The sequence below is a fragment of the Galeopterus variegatus genome, unplaced genomic scaffold (assembly GCF_000696425.1).
Source record: "Galeopterus variegatus unplaced genomic scaffold, G_variegatus-3.0.2 Scaffold21517, whole genome shotgun sequence".
NCBI lineage: Eukaryota > Metazoa > Chordata > Mammalia > Dermoptera > Cynocephalidae > Galeopterus > Galeopterus variegatus.
In genome coordinates, this window is record NW_007747628.1 from 1 (window position 1) to 12,305 (window position 12,305).

General features: G+C 35.3%; 1 protein-coding gene across 1 annotated transcript; it reads left to right on the forward strand.

The window, feature by feature from the left end:
* Positions 1-1,529: 1,529 nt before the first annotated feature.
* On the forward strand, positions 1,530-12,096 carry LOC103583309 (leupaxin-like; the record flags this gene model as incomplete). The annotated part of the gene is made up of 3 exons (XM_008564664.1): positions 1,530-1,721; positions 6,862-6,908; positions 11,997-12,096. Coding segments are annotated over 3 exons (339 nt in total), but the record flags the coding sequence as incomplete, so codon positions are not given.
* Between the last annotated feature and the right edge of the window lie 209 nt (positions 12,097-12,305).

The window sequence follows — 12,305 nt, forward strand, 5'->3', positions numbered from 1 at the left end:
CGCATAAATAAATAAATATAAATAAATAAATAAATAAATAAATAAATAAATAATAATGTAAATAACTATAATGCCGTTTTAAGCCCACAACAGCCTTAGCAGTAATTCCTCAATATCATAAAATACCATTATTGCACCTAGAATAGTTTAGCTCAGTTTGCTTATCTCTAAATGGTGCATAAAAGTCAACATTTTTGTGAAATGAATGAGGAAGATCTATAGAAGATTTTATTTGTAATAAAAGATTAGATCTTTCCTAATGCCATTAAGAAATGCCATTCTCTGTGGGAACTATCTGTACTTTCTGCGCAATTTCTCTGTAAACCTAAACTCCTATAAAAATAAAGTGTATTACTTAGGGAAAAAAAGAAGGAAAAAAAAAGAAATACCCATTATCTCAAAATCTGAAATAAATGAAAATCTGTTTGTTTAGGGTTTTTTTTTTTAATGACTTATAAAGTTTATTTTTCTCATCTTAGAACTTCAGAGCTAGGCAGGTTCGTAGAAATAATATAATCTAGTTTGCAAACTTTTAAAAACTATAACCTGTGGTAAGAAAACTAGAGTTTCACTAATGGTTCTTGGCCCACAATTTGAAAAATATTGTTCTAATCCAATTGCTTCATTATGTAGATGAGGAAACAGCTTTAGAGAAGAACATGTCATGCTCAAGGTGACCCAGAGAATTCATGTGAGAATGGGGACTGAAACTTCTAACTTTCAGTTAGTGGGGGGCTAGGGATCAGACAGCCCAGATTCAAGTCCTGGCTCTGCACTCATGGGCTTAAGCAAGTTATTTTTGTCTCTTTCTTGATTTACAAAATGAGGACAATTATATCATCTGCCTCAAAGCATTAGGATGATTAAATAAAATGGGTAAACTCCTGAGCACCATGACTGGCATGTATTTGTTTTTATAAATTATTATTGTATGTTCATTATAACAGAAAGGTACCAGAATACTTGTAAAGTCCATTGGCTTTTACCAAGAAAACCGCAAGAGAAACAAATCTCGACTATTTGGATTGAAACATCTTACTCTATTATACTTACTCTTCAAACCCTAAAACACAGAATAGTTATACTTTGTTTTGAGAATTTTGTTATGTGCTTGGAACAATTCTTGAGATTTAAGACCAAAAATTCATCAGGATTAAGAATAAATGTTACTTCCCTGGTATATTTTGAAAAATGGTAATATAATTGCTTGTATTTTTCTTCTAGGAAAATATTTAGGATTAACTTTAATTGGGGATCTTTGTGGGTGATCTTCCCTAAACACATGATAAAAATTAGTACCTATAATATAAGAAGTCAAATTATAGAGTGAGACTATGAAATTGAATGCAACCACAAGAAATAAGAAACAAGCCACAATATGTGGACATATTAAACTTCTCCTGGTAGAATAGACCATATTCTTGAAGTGAAATTAGGAGGAAGGAAAGGTGTTTGAAAATAGCCTTAACCCAAGAGAAAGAGATGAATAGGGGGCACAGTAGTGATATTTAATGGAAAAATTATTCTAGAGGCTTACATATTCTCTTGTTCCTTATGATATAGATGCCTTACTAGAGGAACTAGAACGCTCCACCCTCCAGGACAGTGGTGAATATTCCAACCCAGCTCCTCTTTTCCTGGATCAGCATTCCGGAAAGGAGAGTAACCTTGCTGAGACTTCAAAGATCCTGTCCGTTCAGGATAATGTAAGTCCCTTGCCAGTAACTTTTCATTTATTGTAATATCTTGAATATAGATGTTTGAGTGCATTTCTAAAAATGAATTGTACCAAACATAAAATGATACAAAAAGAGAATCACATATCCAAAAGAGGGAAAAAATAATCCCTCGATGTTAAAGATGATTGTTTTTGAAGACAGGAGAATTGAGAAAATCATTACAGAAGACTAAACCTTTGAGAACTAATATTTTTCTAATAAGGGCATGATAACAGGCAGAGTGTTGCCCACTTCACTTGGGATATTCCAATTTTACTGTCTGGGCATCAGAGATGCATGTTGCAGTTGGACTGGAATGGAACTCAGTAAGGCCAGAGATCACTTCCGGGAAAGCCAAATGGCAGCTCAGAAAGGTTTTCTCAGGGTGACTTTTCAGGGTCACTACTTTTCTGGTCTTATTTTCTGCTGAGTAGATTAGGAAATTCAATTATTACTGTTCCCAGAGATGATGACAATGTAGAAAACCAAATCAAGCTAACTAAACTCACAAGAGATGATGTATAAGAAAAACCCAGAAGTCCAATTTATTAATTTGTGGTTACACTTCAAACTGTCAGGTAGAACAGATATTACTATTTGCTAATATATTTATTATCTTCCTATGGATAAATCTATGTGAACCTACATTATAATTAGAAGGTTGCTTGCTGGGAATGTAATTAGTATAAGAAGAATTAAGTAGATGCCCTTTGTATCTGTCGTTTTTGTACTGTGACATTCTGATTCATCCTTGTACACTCTACGGAATAAACAGTAGCAAAGACCTGAAATTTGAGCTGGTGGGTAGTTTCCCTCCCTAAATGTTTTTCCTTCCAGACACATACACGCAGTTTTAAGGATACTCATTTATCTCTCTACTAGAGAGCTATCATCTTTGTTCTCACTGTAAGATTATAGTCATAGGCTCCTGTGTCCCCAGGCAATCAGTTCTCAACATAGCAGCAGGGTGATCCTTTAAAACTTAAGTCAGACCATGTCATTCTTCTACTCAAAACTCCTCAATGACTTTCCATCTCATTTGGAGTAAAAGCCACATTCTTTATGCTGACCTTTGTCGGGTAACCATATGTCCTGGTTTACCTAGAAGAGGCCTGAGTTTATGCTTGTTTTTCTGACATCCTATTGACTTTACATTTTACTCCAGATTTTCAATTATTTTTTTGAAGTTTTATTATTAGCATTTGTGTTAAAGTAAGCCAGCGTGGCTTAACAGACCTCTCCTTGGCCCTTCTGGCGTCTTCCGTGGTCTCATCTGGCAGTACATAAGACAAATATGCAATGAACAGAGCTCTCACTTACTATAACTAAATACAAAAGATGACTAATGACAACTCATCTCTTTTCCTGATCCTGTTCAGACAAAACCTAACTAGGAGCAGCCTTTCTAGGATAATATGTGGGGTGCTGGCTGTTCAAACTAAGAGCTCAAGCACGAGCGGTCAGAGACAGCTATCTCCTCTGGTCTTTCGTGGTGTCAGGAAAATTGTTGAGGCTTTTTTCCCTTCTGGCCACTTGGTGTACCACCACTCATGGCCTGCCATGGTCCATGTGGTAGCCTGTGAGATGCATAGAGACTCCTCAGGGTCAGTAAGAAATATGAGAACTTGTGGCTTAATGTCAAACAAATTATGTTTAGGAAATGCAGGCTAAGCATTCTTGCCATAGAGTATAGTGTAATCTGAATGTTCTTGTTCAAGCACTTTTGCTTTTATTTGTATGTGTAAAGCTCTAACCACTTGTTTTATTATTTGGTAATACTTTTTAATTTTACAATAAACCCTTTCAGCAGTTAGCTCAAACCAAAACCAAACCTAAAAGTGCATGTTAATTTTGAAGAAGCATTGTCATCTTCTTCAAAAGTTAATAAAATAATGTGCCTGAAGATGACAATTCAGCATGTGCCTGAAGATGACAATTCAGCATGTCATTGTGAAGCTCACCTTTTCATTTGTGTAGAATGATTTTTCTAAATTAAAGTTGCTCATTTTCAATTCCAAGTTTTCTTGTGCCTGCAAGTGAAGTGAACTGGTGATGATTAATGAGTTGATTCTTTTTGCAAACCATCAAATCATGTCAGTTTTATTTCAGTGTTATCAAAGCCCTCAATTGGAAAATTTACTTCCAAAATTTCATTTTTTTTAATCTAATGCAAAGGATCAAAATAAAACATTTGGAAGTTCATTCTTTGGTCAAAAAAATGAAATATCTGACATTGTTAATGCCATTGTAAATTTAACTTAAAAGCTCAGTAGTGAAGATAAAATGTATTTTGTGGTGAGAATATGAATATAAATGTTGGTGGAGCATAGCATTGTGGTAAAAACAATGTTCTTACCAATTTCAAAACCTATGGAGCAGAAATGTACTTGGAATTGGTTGTGATGTGCACAAAATTTGTGACTGCATCCAAACAAGCTGTAGTATTCTACCAATCAAATTAGAAACTGTAATTGTCAAAATTATAAATACTATATATATATATACAGAGAGTATATAAGTAACTGATCTGCAAAACTTTTGTGACAGAAGATGATATCAAAAACAGTAGTCTCCCTTTATCCATGGTTTCACTTTTCATGGTTTCAGTTACCTGTGGTCAACTGCAGTCTGAAACTATGAAATGAAAAATTCCAGAAAAAAAACAATTCATAAGTTTTCAATTGCATGCTGTTCTGAGTGGCATGATGAAATCTCACACCATCCTGCTTTGTGCTACCTTGGACGTGAATCATTCCATTATCCAGTGTATCCACACTGTGCATGCTACCCACCTGTTAGTCACTTAGTAGCCTTCTCAGTTATCAGATTGACTATCATGGTCACATAACCCTTATTTTAACTTAATGACCCCAAAGGACAAGAGTAGTGATGTTGTCATAATTGTTTTACTTTATTGCTAGTTATTGTTAATCTCTTACTGAGTCTAATTTATAAATTAAATTTATTCATAGGTATGTATGTGTAGGAAAAAACAGTATAATACAAAGAAAGATTTCAGCATGGCTGTATGTATTTTCTCTCTGTGTTGCCTATCATTAATTGAATTTTGAAAATTCCTGGGCTTCCCAAAAACCACTTTGTAAAGCAACCCACATTTAGGTTGCATTATGTGCAAAATCAGTTGGAAATCTTTAATCAAATTATTAAATGAATGTAGCATGAAAAATTCAGCTTTTGAAGCTTTTAGCAAGTTACAATTATGTAAAATAAAGCTTGCAAAAAGGAAGAAGCTCAAATTTCTCCCTACAAAAGCTGGAGAGAAATTGAACAAATCAAAATATGAGAGCCCATACGATTAAATTACCTAACTTGAAAATCGTGCTTTGGAAAATCTTGACTTTGATGGATTTTGACTCCTAATTTTAATTGGATAAATTTATATTCTCCACCAGAATGTAATGAAATTATGTAAGTCTGTGATTTGCAGTGTCTATACTTGGTGAAATGTTAAAAAGAATCAAAAATAGAGACAAGTTGTAAATTTTGTCTTGTAATATTATTAAAGAAAGGTGCTCTGCATGGAGGCAAAAAGACAGTATCTGTGAAAATATTGGCCTGAAATATTTACACATTTTAATATAAAAAATAAAATTGAGAATATCTTCCATTTAGCAGAATTTTCTCTGAAATTATAGGTTCATTGGTAGCTATAGAGGGAGTATTTTCTCAGTTAAAAATGATACATATAGTTGTCTACAGAGAAGCATCAATTAAAAGCATCAGCAATTCAATTCTATGAAAATAATACCACCATATTGAAAAAAACCCACATTTTTCAGAAAAATTTCCATATCACAATGTTAGAGACAGCAATGGCTAAGTAACCAATTAAAGTACGTGAATATATATCAAGAATAATTATTTACTTGTGCTATTGTTAAATGTTCAAATAATCATAGAGGTTTTTAAATTATTTGTTTTAATGTTCATAGTTATGTGTCATTTAAAAATATTATAGAAATTTTTATTTTGAAAATAAATTTTGAATAGAATTACTTTATACGTCCATCAGTTTAATAAAACCAAATTTTGGCCAATAAATACATATTTCAATAACTACATAATATGAATTATTTTTAGAATCCCCTTTCATTCTGAAAAGTGTCCCAGTTTGAACAGTAAATTATATGGTCACCCTATCTGCATGATCTGGCTCCTTTGACTCTCTGCCCCTGTCTCCCTGGTTCACTCTGCTCAGGCCGCACTGGCCTCCTTGTTGTTCCACAGATGCTCCTGGGTGTTTTCCCTGCTGTTCCTTCTCCTGAATTGTGTCACCCCAGATATCTGCTTACTTTCTTCACCTCCTGTAAGTCAGGCGTCCTCTTCTGAGTGAGTCCTTTCCCAATCAATATGTCTATAATTGCCATTTCTCCTTTACATCCCACCTTCCACCTCTTGCTGAATTTTACATATTAATTTGTTTATTATCTTTTTCTCACCCCCAGAATGTAAGCTCCAGGGTAGACACATTTTATTGATTGTTTTGTTTTGTTTTCTGACCACTACACCCCAGGCCCTGGCATATGACAGGCACTCAATAAAATTTGTTCAATAAATACATGAGTTACTGACCAATCACCCTTTAGATTCACACTTATTTCTTTTCCTGTGTCAAGTTTAACTGTGTTATAATCTCCCCCCAGGTAGGGTCCTGTCTAGTTAAAGGGGCTTTGCTCTGACCCATTTTGTTTGCTTTATGGTTTAGGTTTTTTGTTTTTTTGTTTTTTTTTGTTTGTTTTGTTTTTTTTGCAGCTGGCTGGTAAGTGGTTCCAAACCTTTGACCTTGGTGTTACCAACACCACGCTCTCCCAAGTGAACTAACCAGCCAGCCTGCTTTATGGTTTCTATCTGAGGATGTTCTGCTTCTCCTTTTCAGTGCTTTCTAGGCAGGGAGGGGCTGCAAGTATTTGTTCACATGCCGACTGCTCTGCTTAGAATTTGGCCATTCTCTGCGGGATGGCTGATAGTACCTCTGTCTTATGAAAGGATATCTCACAGATATGCTAGTTATCAGTCTCTTCTAGAAGCTAAAAGCATCCTCTATCTTTAGGTGTTGATAAGCATCAACATTCTAATAACAGAAATTCATTTTTTGTTCTTCTCCATCACTCACATGTCTTAGGTGCAGCTCGTGTATACTACCAATATCCAGGAGCCCAATGTCTACAGGTATTTTTTTTATTACATATATTTAAAAATGAAAGTTACTAGGTAATTGTTATCAATCTTTGTGTAGTAATTTACTTTGCAAGTGTTTGTTATTAGAACTTCTACACTCTCCTCCTTTTTCCAGTCTTTGAGCAGAGCTTGTGCTAAGCTGTCTTGGCAACTTCTCACAGTGCCTGGCTTCCACTATTTCCTTTACCACCTGAAAATAGTCTCAGAAAGGCCACAGATGTTTTGGCACAGCTGTTCCAGACATCATGCTCCAGGTCACCAGACAGAAAACACACCTGAAGAAACTTACGTGAGATTTCAAAACATCAAAGCTAGGATCGGTGTAAATTAAGATGGTGGGTCTCTAATGAGTATATACTTCTTTCCATATTTGCTCAAAATTTATTTATTGGGTGGAGGCATTTTCTTTTAATAAAAGTTACATATTGAGACAGATTCACTCACTAAATAATTTCTTCTAGCCAGAGCAGAATTGACAGTCTGAAAAAATAAAAAGGTCACTTTTCTTGTTCTCTCTTCAGTTATAGCTTGCAATTTTTAACATCATACATCTTTCTGGGAAACAAACTAACAGGCTTAAAGTACAGACAGTAAAGACTCCTCCTGGTGAAGAGTAGTACACCGCACCTTATTTGGTTTCAGAATTGCAACCAGTAGTGACACAGATGAGACAACAACAGGGGAAGGACTGTGCTACAAGAAGTTTTTTTAAAACTTCCCACTTGAGGGCTCTTGCTACTGTGGTGGAAGTGAGGCCAATTTATTAATACAAATTGCCAGTTCCAAGAAGTTGCAGGATGAACATTCCTCCTAGTCCTCTTGCTCTCCATGCCGCCACCAGCCCCCACTGCACTGATTAAAAGAATCAAAACAAAGCAAAACAACAACAACAAAACAGAACCTGGTAAACAATAGGTTCTCAGTAAATATTTGTTTTTTGGTTTTTGTTTTTTTTTTTCCTTTTTTTGTGTCCGGCAACGGATCGCAACCCTCAGTGTCGTGCCCGTACCGGACCGGGACCGGCAACGGGATCACAACCCTCGGTGTTGTGTCCGCACCTCGCTCAGCCAGTGAGCGGGAACCTGTCTGTATGTGGGATCCGAACCATCGGTGGGAGCGCCGCCGCACTCCCAAGCGGCGCACTGTAGCAGTGCGCCACCGGGCCGGCCCAAATATTTGTTTTTTTAAATCTAGGAAACCAAGTCTTCAGTAGAAATACAAGTGAACACAAGAACATATAACATGAAAACTGGACCAACCAACAGCCATTTTCTGGTGTATCTGGCATTGTGGTCAATAGATAACACACTGATACTAACTTACTGACACTCCCTTCCCTGCACATAGTATGGGTCTCTGGCCTATTTCCAATCACTTCCCCCACTCTTGTCTTACTATGCATCCCAGGGGAGCTGACCCTTGCACAGGATCCAGGGTTAGTTGACTCTCATTAGCTTCAACCAATGGGAGGCGTTGTGGAGAGACTGGAGGGAAAAAGTACAGAAATCCAGGGCATTCCCCACCCTCTAGTCACTCTTTTTCCACAGGTCTCTGTCAGCAGTTGTCTTTCTTTTATGGCTTTAGCTGAAGCATGACAGGTTTGCTTTGGTTCCAGCTTCTGCCCATTGACCTGGGCCCCTGGACTTTGGTAACTTTGCCTCTTTGTCCCTTTAGCTTAAGTGTTGTAATGGCTTCTTGCCACAGCTAATCTCTGGGTTACCTCAATGTCTTCCGTTTTGATTCTTAGCTCTGCCGTCACCTGTGTAATCAAGTTTCTGGATTAAATTCTTCCTGCTTACTCACAGTGGTTTGTGTTTTCCTGACTGGACTTTGACTGATATTCTTCCCATTACTGAAAGATTCTTGCTGTGTAGGCCTATGTGGAGAATGATATAAAATCCAGGAGACCTAGTAAATATGTAATAGACTGATACTAATCCCCGAGGCTGGCATAACTCAGAGCTGGCAAGGCTAGCGTGTTCAGATAGAATATTAGACTCAGAAGTTATATTCCTGCATTCTGTTTCCACCACTTGCTCTGACTTGCTTAAATGAACTGAACATTGCTTTCAATATACGTTGAAGGTATATTCAATTATGGCTGTGAATATAGCTGTGAAATAATATTTCTAATATAGTTATATATCAATAGCAATATGAGTGGTACTTTAGAAGTGTGTCTTTTACATGAACAAAAATAATTTTGATAATAATAGGGAGGGACACTTTATAAAAATAGAACAGAAATAAATGGGGGGTGGAAATCCAGCACAAAAAAGCCTCTTACTTAAGAAATCTGGATTCTTTTAAATGCATCTCTTGTGATTTGTATTATATAGAAATCTCTGAGTAAAGAAGTCAGTTGTTGCTGCTGACTTAGCAAAGCACCTTTACTATCTTCAGAAGGTCAGGGGACAAATCAAAAGACCTCTGATTTGAGGTTCCTCTGTTTTGGGGAACATTTCCTTCAGCAGACACTTTACTTTGAAATCATCAACTGTTAAAGGTCTCTTGTTTCTTATTTTTAGGTTTTTAGTAATATAGAGGCCCTGATAAGAAACTACATTTATTCTGTGCTTGGGCACAGAGCAGCACCTAACATGTGTGAAGTGGTATCTCATAGTGGTTTTCATTTGCATTTGTTTCCCTGATGACTAATAATGTTGAGGACTGGATAGTTAGCTGAGTTGCTTAGAGCATGGTGCTGATACTATCAAAATCCAGGGTTCAATCTCTGTACTGACCAGCTGCCAAAATAAAAAACTTGAGCACCTTTTCATATACCTGTTGTCATTTTTTTGTCTTCTTTGGAGAAATATCTACTCAAGTTCTCAGCCCATTTTTTAATTGTGTATGTGGCTCTTCTTTTAGGTCTGCCAATCATTTTTCTTCATGGAAGTCTTACATATTTCTTGTTAGATTTATTCTTTGATATTGTATAATTTTTGTTAGTATTACGGACAGGTTTTCTTCCCCCCACTGGATTTTCAAATTACTTACTACTGTTTAATAGAAAAGATACTGTTTCATTTTATTCTTATATCTAGTCATTGTCCTTACCTTTTTTATTCATTCTAATAGTTGTTTGATCATTTATCTTGCATTTTCCAAGTAAATAATCATACCATCTATTTTAAAAGAAAGTAGGAGTGAGAGGGCTTTCCTCTTTTTCCAAATGTATAATTCTCTTGTTTTATTTTAAAATGTATTTGATAATGCATTCTAGAATAATGTTAAAGGCCAGCAATGATAGTAGGATCTGTGTCCTGCTCATCTCTTAATTAGAAATGTGTTTAGTATTTGATTATTAAATATGAGGCTTGCTATAGATTTCTTATAGATACATTTGATCAGGTTATAGAATTTTTCTTGTTTTCTCGATCTTCAACAACAGGAATGGTAGTTAAATTTGTTTTCCACTGCTTCTTCAGCACCTATCAATATGTTTCTAAAGCTTTTTTCTTATTTGTTAGTATAACAAATTATATTAATCCTTTTCCTAATTTTGAACCATTCTTGGATGACTGGTATAAACACTACCTAGCTATGATTTTTTAAAAAACACATTTCTGCTATTTTTATTTAAGCTTCTCTCTCTCTCTCTCTCACTCACACACACAGTATTCTCTCTTTGTCTGGTTTTAATATCAAGTTTCTGTGATATTTATAGAATGAATTGGGTAATTTTTCATGTTTTTCTATGTACTTGGAAATTTTATACAATGCTCCCCCAAAACTGTTACTTTTTGTTTATTTTCTCTTTCATTAATTTATGCTGTTTACTCCTTTTGTTTAATCATTTTAGGTTTTTCATTTTTACTCTTTTGACTTGAATGTTTTGTTTATTTCTGGTCTTTCTTATTTTTCAATATTGCACTTACATCTATTTATGTATTTTCCTTTCAATAACATTTTGCTTTCAATTCTGAGGTAGTTACGTGTGTTCTCATGGCTATTTCTAAATAGTTTGAAAATTCAGTTCAATTATTTTTACCCCAAGAGTAATTTAGAAGTGCTTTATTTTTTCTTAAGTGGATACTTTTTTATAATTAATCTGTACTTTTATTCACTGCAATCTAAGAATATGGTCTGTATAATTTATTTCTTAGAGTTTATCAAGCTTTATTTTATATCCTCATACACAGTTAATTTTACTAATGATTATGCTGATACTTAAATAGGATCTATATTAAGTTTGTTGGGTCCAAAGTTTTTATATTCATAATTTATTCACAATCATATGAATATGGAACCATCATATACATTATCCAAACTTTCTATACCAGGGCTTTGCAAACTTTTTTATGTACAGGGCTAGACAGTAAATATGTTAGGCTTTGTGGACCATGAGGTCTCTGTAGCAACTACCCAACTCTGCAGGAAAGCAGCTGTAAACAGGAGGTAAATGAATGTATATGGCCAGATTTGGCCCATAGACCGTAGTTTGCTGATACCTACTCTAGGTTCTTATTTATTTATTTATTTATTGCCTGATAAGAATACTATTGAGATTTTAAAAATTCAGATCTCTAGTTTTAAAGCTTTTTTCAGAGGCTGCTCTATACCTGGTAGTTGGGGGAGAATGGCCTGTCAGCTACATGTCCAGCACTTTCCTTTGTCCACTTGAGAACAATGATTATTTTTTGAGATGAACAGTGAGAAATAGAGGCAAAAGGCAGAGAGACCTTGTTTAGATTTTTAGACTAGTACCCATTTATTTATTTTTTTTATTTTAAAGAAATATTTATTTATTTAATTCGTTGAAAATAGAGGCAAAAGGCAGAGAGACCTTGTTCAGATTTTTAGTCTAGTACCCATTTATTTATTTTTTTTATTTTAAAGAAATATTTATTTATTTAATTCGTTGAAACATAATTGATTGTACATGTCTGTGGGGTACAGTGTTCAATATCAATAGCTGTGTGCAATATAGTACCCATTTTTTAAATACTCTGTCCCTGGCTTTAGAGTCACGTCTAAGGGGTTAATAGCTAAAATTGCATTTTCTGGCACTTTGTGTGTGGCTTAACATTTATTTGAGTTTCAATGTGTTAGTATGTTTTTTTTTCCCCTCTATAGTGAGATCCAAGAGCGAAAGGAATCCCCACCACCTCCTAAAACCTCAGCAGCCACTCAACTGGATGAGCTCATGGCTCATCTGAGTGAAATGCAGGCCAAGGTGAGTATAGTCATATGATAAAGCCTCCAGGGCCCACAGAGGCACCAGTTTGTCTTTGTGGAACTCAACTCTTCATTCTTCCCCTTAGGAATTCTTTTAATTGTCATTCATTTTTCCAGACTAAATTCATTCATTCATTCATTCATTTATTTTTATTGGTTATGAATATTCATGAGACACAAGGCTGATTGTCCCCCCTCTTGCCCTAG